Genomic DNA, 26,210 nt, shown 5'->3' on the forward strand with positions numbered 1-26,210 from the left:
GATGTGAGAAGTGTATATGAGGGCATGGGACAAAGGAAAGTGCAGTATCTGTGGAAAAAACTTTTGTCAATTGTAGGAGTGCCCATGTTGCTGGGGATCAGAAATGCCCGGTGCAAGAGGTTGAGGTTGCCAGGGTCAGACTAAAACAGAAGGTGTTGTATGCTGAGGCACTGAAGAGAGAAGATGAGTCAAGGGTGAGAAGTAGGCCGAGGCTGATATATAGTGATACAAATGTGCTTCAGTAAGGTTGGTTTCTGAGCATTCATTACCATGGTTATCAACTGTACTGCAGAAATGGAACGTAAATCATAGAAAATATATGTTGTGGTGGCAGTTGCAGAGAAGTACTTGGGTGTACAAGGTTTTACTGCAGAAGAGTTACAAGGTGTGTTGAACGAAAGAGTCCCGTCCTTTCAAGCATTCGGCCTGGTGTAGGATCAGTTAGGGTCAAAGTAGTGGAATGGGGTGGTGATTTTTATTTAATGAAATAGTGGTCTACAGGTGGAGGGTTAGTTGGTGTTTAATAGGGGTATAGAGGTGGAGGGTTAGTTGGTGGTGTTTAATAGCGGTATAGTGGTGGAGGGTTAGTTGGTGGTGTTTAATAGCGGTATAGTGGTGGAGGGTTAGTTGGTGGTGTTTAATAGAGGTATAGTGGTGGAGGGTTAGTTGGAATGAAATAGTGGTATAGAGGTGGAGGGTTAGTTGGTATGAAATAGTGGTATAGAGGTGGAGGGTTAGATGGTGGTGTTTAATAGGGGTATAGAGGGAGGGTTAGTTGGTGGTGTTTAATAGGGGTATAGAGGTGGAGGGTTAGTTGGTGGTGTTTAATAGGGGTATAGAGGTGGAGGGTTAGTTGGTGGTGTTTAATAGGAGTATAGAGGTGGAGGGTTAGTTGGTGGTGTTTAATAGAGGTATAGAGGTGGAGGGTTAGTTGGTGGTGTTTAATAGAGGTATAGAGGTGGAGGGTTAGTTGGTGGTGTTTAATAGGGGTATAAAGGTGGAGGGTTAGTTGGTGGTGTTTAGTAGGGGTATAGAGATGGAGGGTTAGTTGGTGTTTAATAGCGATATAGAGGTGGAGGGTTAGTTGGTGGTGTTTAATAGGGGTATAGAGGTGGAGGATTAGTTGGTGTTGTTTAATAGGGGTATAGAGGTGGAGGGTTAGTTGGTGGTGTTTAATAGGGGTATAGAGGTGGAGGGTTAGTTGGTGGTGTTTAATAGGGGTATAGAGGTGGAGGGTTAGTTGGTGGTGTTTAATAGAGGTATAGAGGTGGAGGGTTAGTTGGTGGTGTTTAATAGGGGTATAGAGGTGGAGGGTTAGTTGGTGGTGTTTAATAGAGGTATAGAGGTGGAGGGTTAGTTGGTGGTGTTTAATAGGGGTATAGAGGTGGAGGGTTAGTTGGTGGTATGTAATAGCGGTATAGAGGTGGAGGGTTAGTTGGTGGTGTTTAATAGGGCTATAGAGGTGGAGGGTTAGTTGGTGGTGTTTAATAGGGGTATAGAGGTGGAGGGTTAGTTGGTGGTGTTTAATAGGAGTATAGAGGTGGAGGGTAAGTTGGTGGTGTTTAATAGAGGTATAGAGGTGGAGGGTTAGTTGGTGGTGTTTAATAGAGGTATAGAGGTGGAGGGTTAGTTGGTGGTGTTTAATAGGGGTATAGAGGTGGAGGGTTAGTTGGTGGTATGTAATAGCGGTATAGAGGTGGAGGGTTAGTTGGTGGTGTTTAATAGGGCTATAGAGGTGGAGGGTTAGTTGGTGGTGTTTAATAGGGGTATAGAGGTGGAGGGTTAGTTGGTGGTGTTTAATAGTGGTATAGAGGTGGAGGGTAAGTTGGTGGTGTTTAATAGAGGTATAGAGGTGGAGGGTTAGTTGGTGGTGTTTAATAGAGGTATAGAGGTGGAGGGTTAGTTGGTGGTGTTTAATAGGGGTATAGAGGTGGAGGGTTAGTTGGTGGTGTTTAATAGAGGTATAGAGGTGGAGGGTTAGTTGGTGGTGTTTAATAGGGGTATAGAGGTGGAGGGTTAGTTGGTGGTATGTAATAGCGGTATAGAGGTGGAGGGTTAGTTGGTGGTGTTTAATAGGGCTATAGAGGTGGAGGGTTAGTTGGTGGTGTTTAATAGGGGTATAGAGGTGGAGGGTTAGTTGGTGTTTAATAGGGGTATAGAGGTGGAGGGTTAGTTGGTGGTGTTTAATAGAGGTATAGAGGTGGAGGGTTAGTTGGTGGTGTTTAATAGCGGTATAGAGGTGGAGGGTTAGTTGGTGGTGTTTAATAGAGGTATAGAGGTGGAGGGTTAGTTGGTGGTGTTTAATAGGGGTATAGAGGTGGAGGGTTAGTTGGTGGTGTTTAATAGAGGTATAGAGGTGGAGGGTTAGTTGGTGGTGTTTAATAGAGGTATAGAGGTGGAGGGTTAGTTGGTGGTGTTTAATAGTGGTATAGAGGTGGAGGGTTAATTGGTGGTGTTTAATGGTGGTATAGAGGTCGAGGGTTAGTTGGTGGTGTTTAATAGAGGTATAGAGGTGGAGGGTTAGTTGGTGGTGTTTAATAGAGGTATAGAGGTGGAGGGTTAGTTGGTGGTGTTTAATAGAGGTATAGAGGTGGAGGGTTAGTTGGTGGTGTTTAATAGGGGTATAGAGGTGGAGGGTTAGTTGGTGGTGTTTAATAGGGGTATAGAGGTGGAGGGTTAGTTGGTGGTGTTTAATAGGGGTATAGAGGTGGAGGGTTAGTTGGTGGTGTTTAATAGGGGTATAGAGGTGGAGGGTTAGTTGGTGTTTAATAGGGGTATAGAGGTGGAGGGTTAGTTGGTGGTGTTTAATAGAGGTATAGAGGTGGAGGGTTAGTTGGTGGTGTTTAATAGGGGTATAGAGGTGGAGGGTTAGTTGGTGTTTAATAGGGGTATAGAGGTGGAGGGTTAGTTGGTGGTGTTTAATAGAGGTATGGAGGTGGAGGGTTAGTTGGTGGTGTTTAATAGAGGTATAGAGGTGGAGGGTTAGTTGGTGGTGTTTAATAGTGGTATAGAGGTGGAGGGTTAGTTGGTGGTGTTTAGTAGGGGTATAGAGATGGAGGGTTAGTTGGTGGTGTTTAATAGGGGTATAGTGGTGGAGGGTTAGTTGGTGGTGTTTAATAGGGGTATAGAGGTGGAGGGTTAGTTGGTGGTGTTTAATAGGGGTATAGTGGTGGAGGGTTAGTTGATGTTATGTAATAGTGGTATATTGGTGGACGGTTCAATGGTGGTGCAATTGTTATCCTTTCCCCCTTTGTTTTTGTATCACAAAATGTAAGGTGATCGACCACACACTACTGCACAGTATGTGGCGGGATGCACAAACAAATTGTGCGAACGCCGTAATACCAAAGAAGAAGAGGAAGCTCAAGAGTATCCTGCCTGAGTCCTTCGCAGAAGAGTTTTGAGATCTGTCACACCTTCTTTGAATCAGCTGCTGTTTACTCGGAGAAGAAAAACATGCACCTACTTAATAACAATATGCTACTTTTAATTGTATCTATAAAATGTCTAGCACAACTAGCTAAATGTCTTTTTACCTCATTTCAGATTTAATTTGGGATTCCATCCCTGTAAACACAATTTGCATGATGGGAGTGAAGTGAAGAAAGAGAGTAATTTCATACAAGCTTATTTGTTTCCACATTTCCTCTCCTCGGTTACCTTTGACCCTTTTCAAAAGGAGTCGAGGAGAGGACGGATGAGTTGAGCAAACCAGTTGATAATCTCCCTAAGTGTGACCACAGAACAGTGACAGCAGCAAAGAGTTGTGTGCCCTAGTAAACAAGGCATTGGCTTTGGATGGACAGTTGAAAAACATATTTCCATTTCTAAAAACCTGTTTTTGCTTTGTCATTATTGGGTATTGTGTGTAGATTGATGATTTAAAAAAAGATTGAATACATTTTAGAATAAGGCTGCTATGTAACAACGTGGAAAAAGTCAAGGGGTCTGAATACTTTCTGAATGTACTGGAAAATGGATATTCACGCTCCACTGGGTGGAAGAGGTGGTGTTTGCTTTGTTGCGTGTAGGACATTGTACATTGAACTGGTCATTGAATCTGGTTGACAAGCATGCGAATGGTTTCTGTCTGATTGATGAAACAGTGAAGAAATAATTTGTTGATGCATTGTTGTAAGTACCGGTAGTGGGCTCACGAGTGGCGCAGCGGTCTAAGGCACTGCGTCTCAGTGCAAGATGCGTCACTATAGATCCTGGTTTGATTCCAGGCTGTATCACAACCGGACGTGATTGGGAGTCCCATAGGGTGGTTCACAATTGGCCCAGCATCGTCCGGGTTAGGGTTTGGCCGGGGTAGGCTGTCATTGTAAATAAGAATTTGTTCTTAACTGACTTGCCAGGTTAAATAAAGGTACAATAAAAAAAAGATGTGGAAGAGAGGTGAAGATTGATGTGTTGGGTTATTGAGGTTGGACAAGGATGGGGAGGGTTTGATAGAAGGGCTACTTTTTGTCTTTGTAGTACCGGATTAGATAGGAGGGTTTAGTTTCTCTCAATGTTTATTGTCTTTATATTCATTTAGTCTGTAAACTGTGACTGACTACACGCTCCAATGCAGTAGGAAGCGCCATGCAACTCTACCGTTTGTTTACGGACCGCCATAATATTATAGTAGAAGAAGAAACAAATTGTGCGCTGCTAATCTAGACATTATGGTAATCCTACTCAACCTCCTCAGCCGTCAGCTGATTGTCGAGTTGGGAGAAAAAGAAAACATAGCCATGGCGGCAGAGATTCATTCGAGGCCTCAAAGCTCAAGACCAGTTCTTCTAAATAAAATCGAAGGACACTCGGACGCGGTCAATGCTGCAGTTTTGATACCAAAAGAGGACGGAGTGATCACGGTTAGCGAGGACAGGTAGGTTGTCTGACGCCCCATTAGCTGTTATCCAGACCATGATCTAGCTATTAGCCAGATAACGGTAACGTTAGCTGGCTAGCCTGCTTACTATTATTATTTTTTTCACCTTTATTTAACTAGGTAGGCCAGTTGAGAACAAGTTCTCATTTACAACTGCGACCTGGCCAAGATAAAGCAAAGCAGTGCGACAAAAACAACAAACACAGAGTTACACATAAACAAACGTACAGTCAATAACACAATTTGCCATGGGGACCAGACGGTGCATTTCTAAATACACCGTCTGGAACATCATGACAGTGTTTGATTCTTGAAATGGTTCTCTACAAGCTGGAATGTTTAATACAGTTATATTTAAACTTACTCAGCCGATTGTCTGATGTTGGTCCTTCACATGTTCCAAACTTTAGACAAAATATCTATAGGAAATATTGTTTAGTCGACTTTTTAGGACACCGGTATTGAAGTTTAAATGTATATCACTTGGTATGTGCGCAAAACCATGTAAACACCTGCAAGACAATATATATCCTATTAAACTAGAGGGCCTAGCTACAAAGATTTTCATAACTAACCCAGAGCTTGTCTTTCCAATGGGAGCAAATTAATCATAGTGGACAGAACAAGCAAGGAGGTAGGCAGAGCCAAGCAGGAGCTAGTGAGATCCTATTGGCGCGTTTTAGCCTTTATTTTCATATTTCCGTTAGGGAACGCCTACTCTGTTAAGTGCGCGTGCGCAGTAACTCAATTCGCCCTTGCACCCCTTCTAAATGACGCAATTTTTTGAAACTTTGGCAAAAGTCTACAAAACGCAGTCCACTGTTTGGAGATGAAATTATTCATTGAATGTCGGGTAAAATCCATCTCGTTCCATCATCTTCCTCTGCCGGCCACTGAGCTTCCTCTCACTACCATAGTTGGTATGAGTGGAAACGCCAACCAGATGCTTCACATTTATACATCCGGTGAAATATCTGTCTCGTTGTTCTATTTGTGGTTGAGGCATAAGTGATGCCTTTCCTACTTTTACGTATGCAGCGGAAAAATGTAAGGCATGTGATGTATAAGAAATTGTGTAATGGAATTATAGTCAACTTTACATATTGTCATATAATTATAAATACATTTTATACATACACTCCCGGTCAACAGTTTTAGAACACCTACTCATTCAAGGGTTTTTCTTAATTTTTACTATTTTCTACATTGTTGAATAATAGTGAAGACAACAAAACTATGAAATCACATATGGAATCATGTAGTATCCAAAAAAGTGTTAAACAAATCAACATATATTTTGAGGTTCTTCAAATATCAAATCAAATGTATTTATATAGCCCTTCTTACATCAGCTGATATCTCAAAGTGCTGTACTTTGTCTCCGATGTATTTTTCTTGCAATGTTTTTGTGCTATTATATGATGGATACAATATCAGTCCAACTTGTCTATCATCAACTGATCTGAGCCAGTGCATGACTGTTAGCTAGCTAACACACACAGTGCAGATCAATTCTTAAGTTAGTGTAAAACACTGAACGTTATCACAGCACTGGCAAACCATGGTTGACCAACTCCCTGACCAATATGGCTGACCATTTTTGGTATTCTAATTCCTAATTCTAATATTCAACTGAGGGACCAACACCACAGACAATCGGCAGAGTAAATTTAAATATAATTGTATTCTACATTCGTGACAGACTAGGGACATTTAGGATTTGTAAATGTGCGTGACGTTGTCTACATAATTTGAAGACATCGCCACGTTTCGTGACAAGGTTATCATCAAACAGCTCACTGTGCTCTGCCTAAATAACCTGTAAACCAATGATTTATATGTACACTAAACAATGGCTCATTGGGTGACACATCAACTTCGCTCCTAGTGGCTACTGCATAAACAGTTTACTGCTTTCGTAGGTGTTGGCAATAGCAAATATATATTTTATTGATTTGGCAAGTTAGCTAGTTAGTAGGTTTGGAATGCATATCCTCAGGGCATAACAATGTGTGTAACGCTAGCTAGCTGCACAATCCTGGCACTGACATCAGGATATTGTTGATTTGTGTGCTAGTTGGTATACATTTGGCTACCTGTTACCTTCGCTACATACTAGGACTGGGATTTGCCAGGGACCTCACGATACAATATTATCACGATACTTAGGTTACGGTACGTATTGCGATTCTCACGATTCTATATGTTTTTCGATTCGATGTTCCAAACGTATTGCTCACCGTATGTCAGCTGCAGAGGGACGAGAGAGAGCCATGAGAGAATGAGTTTTGATCAGCTATGGGAATAAAAGTCCTGAAAACAAATTGTCTCCCTATTTAAAAAGATGGAGAACACGCAATGAAGGGAAAACACTGGAGTTCTGGTGCAGGTACAGCAAACTAGCATAAAAACACGACCTAATACCCAACAGTCACCATTATTTGAGACATTATCTTAGGTGTATGCCTTATGTGAATCAATTGACAAGTGTTACTGCCACCTCCAACCCCAATTGCAGTTGGATTTTTATTTTGTTTTCAGTCATTTTGTACACCCCCTAACCACACAGTTTAGACACAAAAGAGATGTAGGCCGTTAACACTTAACTCCAAAAAGTATTCATAAATGGTGAGGAAGAGAGAGTAGCATGGGCACTTCTCTAAAACGGGAGGCCATCCGCTTCTGGTCAGCTTTAGGGCACCAGGCAGGCGTAGATCAAAGCAAATGAATGTGGCGGTCATGCTTGGTCAATTGTACATTGAGGAGCAATATCTTGAGCAAGGTATAGAGAGAATTGAAATCTCTGGAGTGATACCCTTCCTTGTCCCCAGTAGGATAAGCTTCTCATGGTTGACTAGAAAATGATTTTTTTTTGAGGAAGGGAGAATCCAGTAGTATGAGAAGTTCTTTTTTTTGTTTTATATATCTTGTGACTAGACTGTCGTAATGGCACTGTACTCTCCTTTTGTGTCACAATGATCTTGTGGCTTGAGAATTTCATGGTGTTCTAAAACTGTATTATATTGCAATAGAGGAGCTGACAGTCTTAGAGACATTTTTCTCCCAAGTAGCCCAAGTTCTAGTACTGTAATCCCTATTCACATTTGAGACTATCATGCTGCACCTTCAGCAACAGTGCCAAGAGGGGCACTTGAAGTTTGAATATGACATTTCCTGTGTCCTATGTCCAGAACTATCCGGGTATGGCTGAAGAGAGACAGTGGACAGTACTGGCCCAGCATCTACCACACAGTCTCCTGTAAGTACCACAACTGATTAGAAGTAGGCCTCAGCTGAAACATCCACTAACGTTAGATGCTAAAGATACAGTGCCTTGCAAACGTATTCATCCCCCTTGGTGTTTTTCCTAGTTTGTTGCATTACAACCTGTAATTTAAATAGATTTTTATTTGAACTTCATGTAATGGACGTACATAAAATAGTCCAAATTGGTGAAGTGAAATGAAAAAAAATTACTTGTTTAAAAAAATAAAAAAACTGAAAAGTGGTGCGTGCACATGTATTCACCCCCTTTGCTATGAAGCCCCTAAATAAGATTAGTTAAAGAAAGTCCACCTGTGTGTAATCTAAGTTTCACATGATCTGTCACATGATCTCAGTGTATATATACACCTGTTCTGAAAGGCCCCAGAGTCTCCAACACCACCAAGCAAGCGGCACCATGAAGACCAAGGAGCTCTCCAAACAGGTCAGGGAAAAAGTTGTGGAGAAGTACAGATCAGGGTTGGGTTCTAAAAAAATATCAGAAACTTTGAACATCCCATGGAGCACCATTAAATCCATTATTAAAAAATGGAAAGAATATGGCACCGCAACAAACCTGCCAAGAGAGGGCCGCCCACCAAAACTCAGACCAGGCAAGGAGGGCATTAATCAGAGAGGCAACAAAGACACCAAAGATAACCCTGAAGGAACTGCAATGCTCCACAGTGGAGATTGGAGTAGGACCACTTTAAGCCATACACTCCACAGAGCTGGGCTTTACGGAAGAGTGGCCAGAAAAAAGCCATTGCTTAAAGGGAAAAAAGGAGCAAACACATTTGGTGTAGAGGTCGACCGATTATGATTTTTCAACGCCGATACCGATTATTGGAGGGCCCAAAAAAAAAGTCTCTGCCGATTTATCGGCCGATTATTATGATTTTTTAAAGTCATTTGTAATAATGACAATTACAACATTACTGAATGAACGCTTATTTTAACTTAATATAATACATCAATAAAATCAATTTAGCCTCAAATAAATAATGAAACATGTTCAATTTGGTTTAAATAATGCAAAAACAAAATGTTGGAGAAGAAAGTAAAAGTGCAATATGTGCCATGTAAGAAAGCTAACGTTTAAGTTCCTTGCTCAGAACATGAGAACATATGAAAGCTGATGGTTCCTTTTAACATGAGTCTTCAATATTCCCAGGTAAGAAGTTTTATGTTGTAGTTATTATAGGAATTATTGGACTATTTCTCTCTTTACGATTTGTTTTTCATATACCTTTGACTATTGGATGTTCTGATAGGCACTTTAGTATTGCCAGTGTAACAGTATAGCTTCCGTCCCACTCCTCGCTCCTACCTGGGCTTGAACCAGGAACACATCGACAACAGCCACCTTCGAAGCAGCGTTACCCATGCAGAGCAAGGGGAACAACTACTCCAAGTCTCAGAGCGAGTGACGTTTGAAACGCTATTAGCGCGCACCCCGCTAACTAGCTAGCCATTTCACATCGGTTACACCAGCCTAATCTTGAGAGTTGATAGGCTTGAAGTCATAAACAGCGCAATGCTTGAAGCACAGCGAAGAGCTACTGGCAAAACGCACAAAAGTGCTGTTTGAATGAATGCTTACGAGCATGCTGCTGCCTACCACCGCTCAGTCAGACTGCTCTATCAAATCATAGACTTAATTATAACATAATAACACACAGAAATACGAGCCTTTGGTCATTAATATGGCCGAATGCGGAAACTATCATCTTGAAAACAAAACGTTTTTTCTTTCAGTGAAATACGGAACCGTTCTGTATTTTATCTAACGGGTGGCATCCCTAAGTCTAAATATTCCTGTTACATTGCACAACCTTCAATGTTATGTCATAATTACGTAAAATTCTGGCAAATTAGTTCGCAACGAGCCAGGCGGCCCAAACTGTTGCATATACCCTGACTCTGCGTGCAATGAACGCAAGAGAAATGACACAATTTCACCTGGTTAATATTGCCTGCTAAGCTGGATTTCTTTTAGCTAAATATGCAGGTTTAAAAATATATACTTCTGTGTATTGATTTTAAGAAAGGCATTGATGTTTATGGTTAGGTACATTCGTGCAACGATTGTGCTTTTTTCGCAAATGCACTTTTGTTAAATCATCCCCCGTTTGGTGAAGTCGGCTGTCTTTGTTAGGAAGAAATAGTCTTCACAGTTCGCAACGAGCCAGGCGGCCCAAACTGCTGCATATACCCTCACTCTGTTGCAAGAGGAGTGACACACTTTCCCTAGTTAAAATAAATTCATGTTAGCAGGCAACATTAACTAAATATGCAGGTTTAAAAATATATACTTGTGTATTGATTTTAAGAAAGGCATTGATGTTTATGGTTGGAGCAACGTGTACCTAAGCGATTATATGCAACGCAGGACAGGCTAGATAAACTAGTAATATCATCAACCATGTGTAGTTAACTAGTGATTATGATTGATTGATTGTTTTTTATAAGATAAGTTAAATGCTAGCTAGCAACTTACCTTGGCTTCTTACTGCATTCGCATAACAGGCAGGCTCCTCGTGGAGTGCAATGTAAAGCAGGTGGTTAGAGCGTTGGACTAGTTAACCGTAAGGTTGCAAGATTGAATCCCCGAGCTGACAAGGTAAAAATCTGTCGTTCTGCCCCTGAACAAGGCAGTTAACCCACCGTTCCTAGGCCGTCATTGAAAATAAGAATGTGTTCTTAACTGACTTGCCTAGTTAAATAATGGTGTAAAAAATAATAAAATTTTTCTTTTCTTTTTCGGCCAAATCGGCGTCCAAATCGGCCATTCTGATTAATCGGTCGACCTCTAATTTGGTGTTTGCCAAAAGGCATGTGGGAGACTCCCCAAACTTATGGAAGAATGTACTCTGGTCAGATGAGACTAAAATTGAGCTTTTTGGCCATCAAGGAAAATGCAATGTCTGGCGTAAACCCAACACCTCTCATCACCCTGAGAACACTATCCCCATAGTGAAGCATGGTGGTGGAAGCATCATACTGTGGGGATGTTTTTCATCGGCAGGGACTGGGAAACTGGTCAGAATTGAAGGAATGATGGATGGTGCTAAATACACTCAATTCTTGAGAGAAACCTGTTTTCGGTCTTCCAGAGATTTGAGACTGGGACGGAGGTTCACCTTCCAGCAGGGCAATGACCCTAAGCATACTGCTAAAGCAACACTTGAGGGGTTTAATGGGAAACATTTAAATGTCTTGGAATGGCCTAGTCAAAGCCCAGACCTCAATCTAATTGAGAATCTGTGGTATGACTTAAAGATTGCTCTACACCAGCGGAACCCATCCAACTTGAAGGAGCTGGAGCAGTTTTGTCTTGAAGAAGGGGCAAAAATCCCAGTGGCTAGATGTGCCAAGCTTATAGAGACATACCCCAAGAGACTTGCAGCTGTAATTGCTGCAAAAGGTGGCTCTACAAAGTATTGACTTTGGGGGTGAATAGTTATGCATGCTCAAGTTGTTTTGTCTTATTTCTTGTTTGTTTCACAATAAAACATATTTTGCATGTTGTGTAAATCAAATGATACAGACCCCCCAAAAATCTATTTTAATTCCAGGTTGTAAGACAACAAAATAGGAAAACTGCCAAGGGGGGGTGACTACTTTCGCAAGCCTCTGTAGTTGAAGCGTATACTATTGAATCAAAACATTGGCCATACACAATTGTTTTTTCAATACATATTTTTTATCTCTGAACTAGCGCCGTGCTCCTGTATGTCATACCATCACGACAGCAGGCGCATCTTCATCGGGCAGGACAACGGAGCCATTGTGGTGAGTGAGATGAAGCCTTAAAGATGACCTCATGCGTAAACCCCATTCTCTATGTTTTGAGTGGACCCATAACATGCCATTCTGGTTCACACTGACCCAGTTTCTAATGTTTCCCTGCTTTGAATGAGAAACAAGCTACAAGTATGAAGTTACATGGAATAAGAGTGGGACTGGTAACTGATCTTTACTATTGTTTGGTGGTGCTAACAGGAATTCCTTCTGTCTGAAGATTTCAACAAGATGAACCATGTGAAGACCTATCCTGGTGAGATTGTAGTGGGGGTTTTCTGCCTTTACAAAGCCAATGAAAACTAAGGAGCTTTGGTGATGTAGACATGATATGATCTCTAGTGTTCAGTAATGGAGTCTTGTATAACAGTATATATCAGTGATAATGGCTCTTTAGTGTACATTAGTGTGTGTATGTGTGTCTACTGGGCTGTGTTTTGAAGCACTGCCCAGTCCCATGAGAAATCCTCTGGTCCCTACCCAGCATGCCTCTGGTGAAATGTCCCTCTCTGGGCTCGAACAGGAAATAGAGACCGACGTCATTGCTGCTTAGAACACATGCATGCACACACTCCCAGACCCACAGTGAAAGAGGATAAGTAATTATTGTTCAAGCAATACAACTTGATGATGATCCACCACCACCTCATATTGTCTGACTATTATTATGTTATTACAGTCACCTTCCCCCAGGCTCAGAGAATATGATCTCTGTGACTAACAGCCTAGCCATGCAGCCTGGACCCTCCTCTCATCACTGGAAAATCCCTGCTTAGGGAAACTTGAGTTCTTTTGTTTTTTTTAAGCATTAAATGCCAAAAAACAGATGTCACTGTGGAAGTTTCAAGCAGTTCTCATCCAGCAGTGAAAATGGGCCCAGAACAGAAAAGCCCCATTAAGTGATCTATAGTCATTCTACTCCCTCAAACCTTTTGCAGAAAGAGAAAGTTGAGTGGAGAATGAATTGAACATTTGTGTGTATTTAACCCATTGTGGCTATGTGTGTCCAGCCCATCAGAACCGTGTGTCAGACATGGTGTTTTCTCTGGAGAGCGAGTGGGTGGTGAGCACCGGACACGACAAGAGTGTGAGCTGGATGTGCACCCAGAGCGGCAGTATGCTGGGGCGCCACTACTTCGGCTCCTGGGCCTCCTGTCTACAGTATCCTTCTCTGTTTGCATGAGAGCTGGACAGGGGTCAGTTTATTGTTAATGTTCATATTCCTAAGAATTACTTCTTTGGTCAAAGGTAACTTCCTATCTGTCCTATGTGCTTTTCCTGTGTATCTTCCTTGACTCTGTGTCTAGGTATGACAACGACACCCAGCATGCCTTTGTAGGGGACTACTCAGGACAGATCACCCTGCTGAAACTGGAGAGACAGACCTACTCCACCATCACCACACTGAAGGGCCACGAAGGTAACACACACCACAGGAGGTTGGTGGCACCTTAATTGGGGAGGATGGGCTCATGATAATGAGTGGAATGGTATCAAACACATGGTTTTCAGGCGTTTGATGCCATTCCATTTGCTCCGTTCCGGACATTATTATGAGCCGTTTGCCACTCAGCAGCCTCCTGTGACACACACAGGGACACGCGGACAGCCTATGCACAATATTGAATCGGACGCTACAAACTGCTCGGATGCCATCTCTAACTGGCAATCATTTTAAAAGAGGAAATGTTGCTGGCAGATTGTATGGCGCTATACTGTTTTGTCATGCAGTGGGGTAACAGTTTTGCACTTGTATGTACACTGCCGTTCAAAAGTTTGGGGTCACTTAAAAAGGTCCTTGTTTTTGAAAGAAAAGCTACTTTTTTTGTCCAGCAAATTGATCAGAAATACAGTGTAGACATTGTTAATGTTGTAAATGACTATTGTAGCTGGAAACGGCAGATTTTTAAAGGAATATCTACATAGGTGTACAGAGGCCCATTATCAGCAATCATCACTCCTGTGTTCCAATGCACGTTGTGTTAGCTAATCCAAATGTATTATTTTAAAAGGCTAATTGATAATTAGAAAACCCAATTAACTTTCTTCTGAAACTTGTCAGTCTGTTCTTGTTCTGAGAAATGAAGGCTATTCCATGCAAGAAATTGCCAAGAAGCTGAAGATCTCGTACAACGCTGTGTACTACACCCTTCACAGAAGCGCCTATACGGGCTCTAACCCGAATAGAAAGGAGTGGGAGGCCCCGGTGCACAACTGAGCAAGAGGACAAGTACATTAGAGTGTCTAGTTTGAGAAACAGATGGCTCACAAGTCCTCAACTGGCAGCTTCATTAAATAGTACCCGCAAAACACCAGTCTCAACGTCAACAGTGAAGAGGCGACTCTGGGATGCTGGCATTCTAGGCAGAGTTGCAAAGAAAAGCCATATCTCAGACTGGTCAATAAAAAGAAAAGATTAAGATGGGCAAAAGAACACAGACATTGGACAGAGGAACTCAACGCTGTAATCGCTGCTAAAGGTGCTTCAACAAAGTACAGAGTAAAGGGTCTGCATACTTATGTAAATGTCATATTTCCATTTTTTTATTTGCAAAAAAAATGTAAACATGTTTTTGGTTTGTCCAGCTACAATTGTCATTTACAACATTAACAATGTCTACACTGTATTTCTGATCAATTTGATGTTATTTTAGTTTGCTTTTCTTTCAAAAACAAGGACATTTCTAAATGACCCCAAACGGTAGTGTATGTATGTATGTATGTATGTATGTAATGTTATGTTATGTATGTATGTGTGTGTGTGTGATTGCACATTATGTTTTTTACGAAAATGGTGTGTATGTATACATATACGTGTGTGTGTGTCAGTCAAGTTTGGACACACCTGCTCATTCAAGGGTTTTTCTTTATTTTTACTATTTTCTACATTGTAGAATAATAGTGAAGACATCAAAACTATGAAATAACATGTAGTAAGCAAAAAATGTTAAACAAATCAAAATATATTTGAGATTCTTCAAAGTAGCCACCCTTTGCCTTGACATTTTCTACATACTGTTGGCATTCTCTCAACCAGCCTCACCTGGAATGCTGTTCCAACAGTCTTGAAGGAGTTCCCACATTTGCTGAGCAGTTGTTGGCTGCTTTTCTTTCACTCTGTGGTCCAACATCAGGCCAGGTCATCTGATGCAGCACTCCATCACTCTCCTTCTTGGTCAAATAGCCCTTACACAGCCTGGAGGTGTGGTTCATTGTCCTGTTGAAAAACAAATGTTGGTCCCACTAAGTTCAAACCAGATGGGATGGTGTACCGCTGCAGAATGCTGTGGTAGCGATGCTGGTTTAGTGTGCCTTGAATTGTAAATAAATCAGACAGTGTCACCAGCAAAGCACCATCACACCTCCTTCTCCATGCTTCACGGAAGAGGGCCCTATTTGGTAAAAGACTAAGTCCATACAATGGCAAGAACAGCTCAAATAAGCAAAGAGAAACGACAGTCCATTCCTTTTAAGACATGAAGGTCAGTCAATGTGGAACATTTCAAGAACTTTTAAAGTTAAGTGCAGTCGCAAAAACCATCAAGCGCGATGATGAAACTGGCTCTCATTTCCATTTTACTCACCCCGACCTTCTAAAATCAATCAAATTTTATTTGTCATGCTTCGTAAACAACCGGTCTAGACTGAAATGCTAATTCGGAAAGTATTCAGATCCCTTCCCCTTTTCCACATTTTGTTATGTGACAGCCTTATTCTAAAATGGATTAAATAAAATTTTCCCTGACAATACCCCATAATGACAAAGCGAAAACAGGTTTTTAGAAATGTTTTGCAAACGTATTTAAAAATAAAAACACAGACCTTATGAGACTCGAAATGGAGCTCAGGTGCATCCTGTTTCCATTGATCATCCTTGATGTTTCTACAACTTGATTGGAGTCCACCTGTGGTAAATTGAATTGATTGGACATGATTTGGAAAGGCACACGTCTCACAGTTGACAGTGCATGTCAGAGTAAAAACCAAGCCATGAGGTCGAAGGAATTGTCCGTAGAGCTCCAAGACAGGATTGTGTCGAGGCACAGATCTGGGGAAGGGTAACAAAAAATGTCTAGTATTGAAGGACCCCAAGATCAGTGGCCTCCATCACTCTTAAATGGAAGGAGTTTGGAACCACCAAGACTCTTCCTAGAGCTTCCAGAGAGCTGACCAAGAACCCGCTGATCACTCTGACAGCGCTCCATAGTTCCTCTGTGGCAATGGGAGAACCTTCCAGAAGGACAAACATCTTTGCTGCACTCCACCAATCAGGCCTTTATGGTAGAGTGGCCAAATGGAAGCCGCTCTTCAGTAAAAGGCACATGACAGGAAACTTGGCACCATTCCTACGGTGAAGCATGGTGGTGCTTTTCAGCGGAAGGGACTGGGAGATAGGATCAAGGGAAAGATGAACGGAGCAAAGTACAGAGATTCTTGATGTAAACCTGCTCAGGACCTCAGACTGGGGCAAAGGTTCACCTTCCAACAGGACAACGACCCAAAGCACACAGCCAAGACAATGCAGGAGGGCTTCGGGACAAGTCTCTGAATGTCCTTGAGTGGCCCAGCCAGAGCCCGGACTTTAACCTGATCCAACATCTCTGGAGAGACCTGAAAATAGCTGTGCAGTGACGCTCCCCATCCAACCTGACAGAGCTTGAGAGGATCTGCAGAGAAGAATGGGAGAAACTCCCCAAATACAGGTGTGCCTTGCATGTGGAGTCATACCCAAGAAGACTCAAGGCTGTAATCGCTGCCAAAGGTGCTTCAACAAAGTACTGAGTAAAGGGTCTGCATACTTATGTAAATGCCATATTTCATATTTTTTGTGGAACAAGTCAAACGGTCTGAGTACTTTCTGAATGCACTATATGTGATTGGGTTCCAGTACTGATTTGATATGCAGGGGTACGAGGTAATTGATGTAGATATGTACATATAGGTAGGGATAAAGTGACTAGGCAACATGATAGATAATTAAGCAATGAGGTATGAAGGGCTGTGGTATATGGTCAATATACCACGGCTAAGGGTTGTTCTAATCAAATGTATTTATATAGCCCTTCTTACATCAGCTGATATCTCAAAGTGCTGTACAGAAACCCAGCCTAAAACCCCAAACAGCAAGCAATGCAGGTGTAGAAGCACGGTGGTTAGGAAAAACTCCCAAGAAATGCCAAAACCTAGGAAGAAACCTAGAGAGGAACCAGGCTATGAGGGGTGGCCAGTCCTCTTCTGGCTGTGCCGGGTGGAGATTATAACAGAACATGGCCAAGATGTTCAAATGTTCATAAATGACCAGCATGGTCAAATAATAATAATCACAGTTGTCGAGGGTGCAACAAGTCAGCACCTCAAGAGTAAATGTCAGTTGGCTTTTCATAGCCGATCATTGAGAGTATCTCTACCGCTCCTGCTGTCTCTAGAGAGTTGAAAACAGCAGGTCTGGGACAGGTAGCACGTCCGGTGGACAGGTCAGGGTTCCATAGCCGCAGGCAGAACGGTTGAAATTGGAGCAGCAGCACGGCCAGGTGGACTGGGAACAGCAAGGAGTCATCATGTCAGGTAGTCCTGAGGCATGGTCCTAGGGCTCAGGTCCTCCGAGAAAGAGAGAATTAGAGAGGGCATACTTAAATTCACACAGGACACCGGATAAGACAGGAGAAATACTCCAGATATAACAGACTGACCCTAGCCCCCCGACACATAAACTACTGCAGCATAAATACTGGAGGCTGAGACAGGAGGGGTCAGGAGACACTGTGGCCCCCTCCGACGATACCCCTGGACAGGGCCAAACAGGAAGGATATAACCCCACCCACTTTGCCAAAGCACAGCCCCCACACCACTAGAGGGATACCTTCAACCGCCAACTTACCATCCTGACACAAGGCTGAGTATAGCCCACAAAGATCTACGCCACGGCACAACCTAAGGGGGGGGGCGCCAACCCAGACAGGAAGACCACGTCAGTAACTCAACCCACTCAAGTGACGCACCCCTCCTAGGGACGGCATGGAAGAACACCAATAAGCCAGTGACTCAGCCCCTGTAATAGGGTTAGAGGCAGAGAATCCCAGTGGAGAGAGGGGAACCGGCCAGGCAGAGACAGCAAGGGCGGTTCGTTGCTCCAGAGCCTTTCCGTTCACCTTCACACTCCTGGACCAGACTACACTCAATCATAGGACCCACTGAAGAGATGATTCTTCAGTAAAGACTTAAAGGTTGAGACCGAGTCTGCATCTCTCACATAGGTAGGCAGACTATTCCATAAAAATGGAGCTCTATAGGAGAAATCCCTGCCTCCAGCTGTTTGCTTAGAAATTCTAGGGACACAACACTGAGTGCCTGGATACAGCCCTTAGCTGTGGTAGTGTATTGGCCATATACAACAAACCCCAGAGGTGCCTTATTGCTGCTATTATTATTACCAACGTAATTAGAACAGTAAAAAAAATAAATGTTTTGTCATACCCATGGTATACAGTCTGATATACCACTGCTTTCAGCCAGTCAGCATCCAGGAGCCAAACTACTTGGTTTATAATAAACATGAATACTCATTTCTGATTGGCTTGAAGGGCATTCTATAGCGTGCATTATTTCCCTATAAAGCACATGTTCTATGTTTGAGCTGCTTTAGAAAGCAAAAGTTGAACTGAACATTTATTGGTATTGTTGAGTTTGATTTTCATACTAGCAATAGGGCTGATGGTTTGGTTAGCGAAACTTGCAACCATGGTTGTTTGGTAACGAAGGCAACTAGCTACTGTACTATCTACTGTAGTAAACTTGCTAGCTACTTCAGTGGATGTTGAACACATTTCTAGTGGCAAATGTGGTAAACTATTTATATTTTTTATTTAACTAGGCAAGTCAGTTAAGAACACATTTTTATTTACAATGACGGCCTACCCCTGTCAAACCCGGACGATACTGGGCCAATTGTGCATCGCCCTATGGGACCACCAATCACAGCCGGATGTGACACAGCCTGGATTCGAACCAGGGACTGTAGTGACTCGTCTTGCATAGAGTTGAGATGGAGTGCTTTAGACCGATGCTCTACTCGGGAGCCCTAAATGATGCACCTTCCACATCATTCATAATTTTCCATAGAATGCATAGCCCCTCGTTGATTATCCCTTTTTGCACCAAAGAAGTGCAAATGCAGATAGTAGCTATTGGTTAACGTTTTAGCAATCTTATGCCTTTGGGTTAGAAGCTGTTTTGGTTCCTGACTTGGTGCATCGGTACAGCTTTTCCGTGTGATAGCAGAGAGATCAGTCTATGACTTGGGTGGTTGGCGCTTTAGAACATTTTTAGGGCTTTCATCTGACACCACCTGGTGTAGAGGTCCTGGATGGCAGGGAGCTCAGTGATGTACTGAGCCATACGCACTACCCTCTGTAGCGTCTTGCGTTTGGATGCCAAGCAGTTACCATACCAAGCGGTCACACTACCAACCACCCGTCTGTTGTGTCATAACTTCCTGTTCTCTGTCTCTCTCCCCCCCCTTCTCACTTCCCATCATCCTTTTGCCCCCCTCTCAGGTAGTATTGGAGCTCTGTGGTGGGATCCTGTTCAGAGGCTTTTGTTCTCAGGAGCGTCTGACCACAGTGTCATCATGTGGGATATCGGGGGCCGCAAGGGACGAACACTACTGCTCCAGGGACACCAGTAAGAGAGAGTGTGTGTGTGTGTGTGTGTGTCAGCCAGTGCATATGCTTATCAGCAGGGCTCTGTAGGTCAGTAGCAGTTGTCGCAGGGAGCTGTTCACTTCCTGATGTTTTATTTTGATGTTTTACCATCTGTGAGCTCCTCAGATGGCGTAACTATCAGACCAATTTACGTCTGGAATTCTTTGGAAGATCACTCTATTTTCTACATCCTTTTTCCCCTCACCCCTCTCTCTCTCTCTTCCTCCCCATCTCCAGTGAACGAGTGCAGGCGGTGCGATACCTGCAGCTGACCAGACAGCTGGTGTCCTGTTCTGCAGATGGCGGCGTCACAGTGTGGAACATGGACACTCCCAGAGAAGAGGTAGGTACAGTGCATTCGGAAAGTATTCAGACCCCTTGACTTTTTCAACATTTTATTAAGTTACAGCTTTATTCTAAAATTGATTGAAGTTTTTTTCCACTTATCAATCTAAACACAATACCCCATAATGACAAAGGGAGAAACAGGTTTTTAGAAAAGTTTGCAAATTGATTCTAAATACAAAACGGAAATATCACTTCTACGTAACTATTCAGACTCTTTACTCAGTACTTTGTTGATGCACCTTTGGTGACTACAGCCTTGAGTCTAATTTGCTATGGCACTACATGCTTGGCACACCTGTATTTGGGGAGTTTATCCCATTCTTCTCTGCAGATCCTCTCAAACTCTGTCAGGTTGGATGGACAACGTCGCTGCACAGCTATTTTCAGGTCTCTCCGGAGATGTTCAATCGGGTTCAAGTCCGGGCTCTGGCTGGGCCACTCAAGGACATTCAGAGACTTGTCCTGAAGCCACTCCTGCGTTGTCAAGGCTATGTGCTTTGGGTCGTTGTCCTGTTGGAAGGTGAACCGTCACTCCAGTCTAAGGTCCTAAGCATTCTGGAGCAGGTTTTCATCAAGGATCTCTCAGTATTTTGCTCCGTTCATCTTTCCCTTGATCCTGACTAGTCTCCCAGTCCATGCCGCTGAAAAACATCCTCGCAGCATGATGCTGCCACCACCACACTTCTCCGTAGGGATGGTGCCAGGTTTCCTCCAGACGTGACGCTTGGCATTCAGGACAAATAGTTTAATCGTGGTTTCATCAGACCAGAGAATCTTGTTTCTCATAGTCTGAACTCCAAGCAGGCTGTCGTGCCTTTTACTGAGGATTAACTTCCATCTGACCAGTACCATAAAGGCCTGATTGGTGGAACGCTGCAGAGATTGTTGTCCTTCTGGAAGGCTCTCCCATCTCCACAGAGGAACTCTGGAGCTCTTTCGGAGTGACCTTCGGGTTCTTGTTCACCTCCCTGACCAAGGCCCTTCTCCCCCGATTGCTCAGTTTGGCCGGGCGGCCAGCTCTAGGAAGAGTGTTGGTGTTTCCAAACGTCTTTCATTTAAGAGTGATGGAGGCCACTGTGTTCTTGGGGTACTTCAGTACTAGATTTTTTTTTTGGTACCCTTCTGCAGATCTGTGCCTCGACACAATCCTGTTTCGGAGCTCTACGGACAATTCCTTTGACCTCATGGCTTGGTTTTTGCTCTGACATGCACTGTCAACTGTGAGACCTAATATAGACAGATATGTGCCTTTCCAAATCATGTCCAATCAATTCAATTTACCACAGGTTGACTCCAATCAAGTTGTAGAAACATCTCAAGGATGATCAATGGAAACAGGATGTACCTGAGCTCAATTTTGAGTCTCACAGCAAAGGGTCTGAATCCTTTATTTTCTATTAAATAAAATGTGCTTTGTCATGGCGTATTATGTGTAGATTGATGAGGGGGGGGACAATTCAATTTTAGAATAAGGCTGTAATGTAACAATGAAGGAAAAAGTAAAGGGTTATGAACTTTCAGAATGCACTGTATATCAGGAGCCAGGAATACATCTCAATGCTTCACTTCACCTCCTCCTTAAAAAGCAGAGGTGGGCAAACTTTTTGGCACCAAATAAAACAAGACCAAAAAACATGTTGTAGTTATCCCACCCCTGCCTTAGATGCTGCTGAACTCACAATCTCCTTGGTTAAGGAGCCACGTCAACTCACTACTGCCCTTTGGTGTTGAAAGTTGAGCATTGCTACAAAGTAACATCACCCCCCCTCTACTCTGTAACTCTGTCTTCCTGCTTGACTCTCTACAGGCTCCTCAGTGGTTGGACAGTGACTCGTGTCAGAAGTGTGAGCAGCCTTTTTTCTGGAACGTCAAACAGATGTGGGACTCCAAGACCATTGGACTTAGGCAGGTGAGAGGGCAGGCAGCCTTTGGTGTAGTCCAGAGCCTTGTATTGAGAATATAATACAAGGCTCTGGCATAGCCATTACTGTTGTAAGAATTGCCTTGTAACTGTATAATAGTAATGGTAGAAATATAGGAACTAGGGAGTGATCAGTCCGTTTTCTTTGACCCTTGGCTAATGCTGATGTGGGACTCTAAGAACATTGGGCTTCGGCAGGTGAGAGGGCAGGCAGCCCCTGGTGTAGCCATTACTGCAATACACATATCCTTGTGACTCTATTGTAGTGGTAGAGATATAGGCACATAGAAATACAGGAACTAGGAGTGATCAGTCTTTATTATTTGACCCTTGGCTAACCCTCGTGTTTCCTGTTTTAGCACCACTGCAGGAAGTGTGGCAAAGCGGTGTGTGGGAAGTGTAGTTCCAAGAGCACTACATACCCTGTGATGGGCTTTGAGTTCCAGGTGCGAGTGTGTGACACCTGCTACGACACCGTCAAGGACGAGGAGTGAGTATGATCAACTAGTAATAGAACATAATTGTGATAAAACATCTCAAAACAATCTTAGTCGCTCTGGATAAGAGTGTCTGCTAAATGACTTAAATGTAATGTCACTATAATAATACTGTAATGGAGTATAATAAAAATGTGACTCACATTTACATTTGTCTTCTTCGTCCCACCCTGTCATTTCCTCACGTACCACTTTCTCATCTTCCAGTCGTACTGCGTTAGCAACGTTCCACGAGGGGAAGCACAACATAGCCTTTATGGACATGGACCCTTCCAGAGGCCTGATGGTGACCTGTGGCAGCGACCGTGTCGTCAAGGTCAGACATACTATCAGCCTTGATCAGTCACTAGTGGTCAAATACATTCCCTGATGAGTGGGTATTAGACTCAATACTACTAAATGTTTTTTAATATGCTTGGAAAGCGGAAACGTTCTAGAACGTCAAAGTTAACATTACTGGAGACCTTGCCGTTTTGGAGACAGCATCGCCTTTGCTAGCAAAGAGATTTACAGTGGCTAATTTAACAGTAAGTAAGTGAATTGTTTCACCCCAAAGTTAGCCAAGATTATTAGCTTGTCAGCTAAAATTGTTTGCAGTTAGTTAGCAATTGCCTCTACACCATTTTGCTTGCTACAGTAGCACTGACATGTCAATAACCTGTCTCCAAAAAGGTTGAGGTGTTGGTTGTTTACATTTTACTATTGTGATGTGCATCAATGCGTGTCTACTTTCTATGCGTATGACTGTCATCTTTACATATTCATCTGACTTTACTGAATCCCTGATTGACTCTTTCTTTCCACAGATATGGGACATGACGCAAGTGGTTGGCTGTAGCATAGCAACAGGCTTCTCCCCACGTTGATTAACCCCCCCTCCCCCCATCGGCCCTCAAACTCTGTCCTCTACTCTACTGACAGGTGTCTCTGTCATTGGGACCTCCTTTGTCTCCTCATCTTCTGTTCTCTCATCTCCCACTGGACGTTTGGATGAAGATACGTATGTGTGTGTTGTGTTGTGTAAGTGGGTGGGTGGGTACTAGTGTTGGTAACCCTTCGCTTGATTTGGCGTCAGTTTTGTACGTGAGAAGTTGAGTCTCAAATGTGTCTCAGGTCTAACTTCCAGTGTGTACCCGTTCAGCGGAGTGCCAAGCACAAGGTTCTGTTCTAATGTGTGAATGGAAGGGAGCAGTGTTTGTGTTTACATATGTTCCACCTCTGTCTGGTTTCTTTGACATAGTGGGTCAGCTCTAATTCCTCTTGCACTGTAACATTGTACTGCTAGACCCGATAATCCACAAAGCCCTGCCCAACAGACACACACAGGGCTCTCCTATTGGCTGCTTACTTCAACTTTCTACATTTTAAATATTGCAAATGCTAACCATGACAACACAGCTTTTGTATACCCATATGCATAGTGTGTACAGTATGAGATGCAGTGTGCTTATCGCTCTATACCCCTCACTGATCATGAGGTCAGTTTCTCTCTTTCCTCGCTAGTTGTTCTTTCCCTCTCTCTTTCTTTCTCTTCACTAGTTGGCCTTAAACTCACTTGTTTGTCTCAGGAGGAGGAGATGGAAGAGTCATTAGAGGGCATGGCTGTATGTGCCGTCACCATGGCAACCCTGGCTGAGCTGTAGCCATAGCTGTTCTCCCACAGACCTTGTCCAACTTCATCTCAGACACCTAAAACATCTTTCATCAATTTACACAACTGTACAGATATCACTTCTAGTTCTGATAACCAAGACCCCATACTTTGTTGCCTTTGCGATAAGTTAAGATGAATTTGCGTATAATGAAAAATGGTGTAAGCTTTTGAACAAGAGGTTTTTATCTGGCTTTTGCTCTCTTTAGACAGGCACTTAGGTACTGAAATGGTACTGTATAAAAGTCAATGTAGCGCTAAAGTTCCCATGCACTGATGTTTTACGCTGTTTCATCTCTCACTGTGGGATTGTGGGAAAATTAGAAGCTGCTTGTGTTTCCTCTAAGGCCTTAAGAGAGAGGGATGGACCAAGCCTTCTAGAACCTTCAAAACTCTCACGACTGTTCTTACACACACTACTCTGTAGCATAGCTGAATTTTTCTCTCAACACTCACCCATGAATACTAAGCATTCAACACTATTTACTAGTTCCTCTGTCTGTCACTCTCCCGCTCTGTTTTGTTTCCAGAGCCCCATAAGGTTCTCCACTGCACTTAAATGCACTAATTGTGGTTTAGAGAGCAGATGGGCTGTGCATAAAAAAATAAAAAAATGGGGGGTTGCTTCGTTACGGCTTGAGTTGCATAACGTCCTTAAACTGGTAGATATTTGGCAAATTTTATGCTAGGTTAGACTAACGCTTGCCTTAAGGTAAAACTGAACATGACGTGGGAGTAACGAATTTCAAATGTAGTCCCATTCCAGTTTTGATCACCTACTGTATAGTATTTCTAGCAAAGTGTTTGATTGTTTCTTGTTGTTTACTTTTATGTATAGGATAGTGGTGAGGTCACACAGACAGGATGATGTGGCCACGTGATGTTTTGATGTCACTGAGAGATCTTTCACAGGTGTGCTTGCAATGTTATGTCAGAAACATGATGACATCTCTGGGAGACATGTTTATGTCACAGAGAGGTGTTGACATCATAAATACATATTGTGACATCAGAGATACAGGGGTGTGCATGTTTCACAGAGAGGAGTTAATATCACACAGAAACATGCTAATGTCTCAGAGGGACATGGCGAGGTCACAGAAGCTGCAGGCAGCCTAGCGGTTAAGAGCATTGGGCCAGTAACCAGAAAGTTGCTGGTTCGAATCCCTGATTCGACTAGGTGAACAATCTGTTGTGCCCATGAGCAAAGGACATAACCCTAATTGCTCCTGTAAGTTGCTCTGGATGAAAGCGTCTGCTAAATGTAAAGTACAGTCATCAGGGATGTGCAGTGTTCTTGGGAAACACTTTTGCTACAATACAATCAAGGCTCAAGATCAGCTTTTAAAAAATTTGTGTTATATCAAAATAAATCTCTCTGTAAGAGGATACCTGGGACAGTTAACTGGAGTCCCAGGGATTTCTGTTCCCAACTATAGATGAATTCCAACTAGATCAATTCCTTTGAGTAATCGAGAGCCACTAACGTTTAGAGGCTAACATTTGTGATTCCCCCCACAAATGATTGTTCCTACCACAATTGTGATCAATACAATTCTCTAGGTATGTTGGTTTGTAATGAAGTATAAGTCCGTTTTATGGGGTCGATCCCATGAAGGAGAATTTATATGCTTTTTACATTTATTAGTTTCACTGGTTCTTATATGTAATTTGACTAAACTCCATCCACATTTTCACACATGTATAAAATAGTAAGATCTCAAACTGGAGCCATATCTAGCAGAGGAGGCTAGTGGGAGGAGCTATAGGAGGACAGGTTCAAGGGATGGAACGGAGTCGTATCGTGGTTTCCTTATCTTTGTTTGATACCGTTACATTGAACCCTTCATCCTATAGCTCCTCCCACCAGCCGCCTCTGAATTCTAGCGTATACATTCTCTACTACTCTGTTAACCTCTTTGATGCTGTTTGTCATTTTATCATGTCATACTGCTTGTAAAATAATCTTGTTCCGACGTTGTTGTATATCTCTAATAATTGTATTTTTAAAGAGAAACTGCTGTTGATAATGTTGACCGTACTGACTTTAGTCTCCATGTGGCATTCTGTTCTGTCACGGTGAGGAAATAAATAAAAGCTTAATAAAGATATCCATTCAGACCTGTTATTAAGTCTATAACT

At 42.7% G+C, this 26,210-nt stretch overlaps 1 protein-coding gene across 1 annotated transcript; it reads left to right on the forward strand.

Moving 5' to 3' along the window:
• The first annotated feature begins 4,689 nt into the window (after positions 1 to 4,689).
• On the forward strand, positions 4,690 to 26,179 carry LOC115206520 (WD repeat and FYVE domain-containing protein 1). The gene is made up of 12 exons (XM_029773608.1): positions 4,690 to 4,879; positions 8,074 to 8,141; positions 11,868 to 11,941; positions 12,152 to 12,206; positions 12,961 to 13,111; positions 13,258 to 13,370; positions 19,505 to 19,631; positions 19,889 to 19,994; positions 21,807 to 21,908; positions 22,280 to 22,410; positions 22,625 to 22,733; positions 23,224 to 26,179. The coding sequence occupies exons 1-12, from the start codon at positions 4,743 to 4,745 to the stop codon at positions 23,281 to 23,283; spliced, it is 1,233 nt and encodes a 410-aa protein (XP_029629468.1). The 5' UTR covers positions 4,690 to 4,742; the 3' UTR covers positions 23,284 to 26,179.
• The last annotated feature ends 31 nt before the right edge of the window (positions 26,180 to 26,210 follow it).

Source organism: Salmo trutta, chromosome 13, assembly GCF_901001165.1.
Source record: "Salmo trutta chromosome 13, fSalTru1.1, whole genome shotgun sequence".
NCBI classification, from domain to species: Eukaryota; Metazoa; Chordata; class Actinopteri; order Salmoniformes; family Salmonidae; genus Salmo; species Salmo trutta.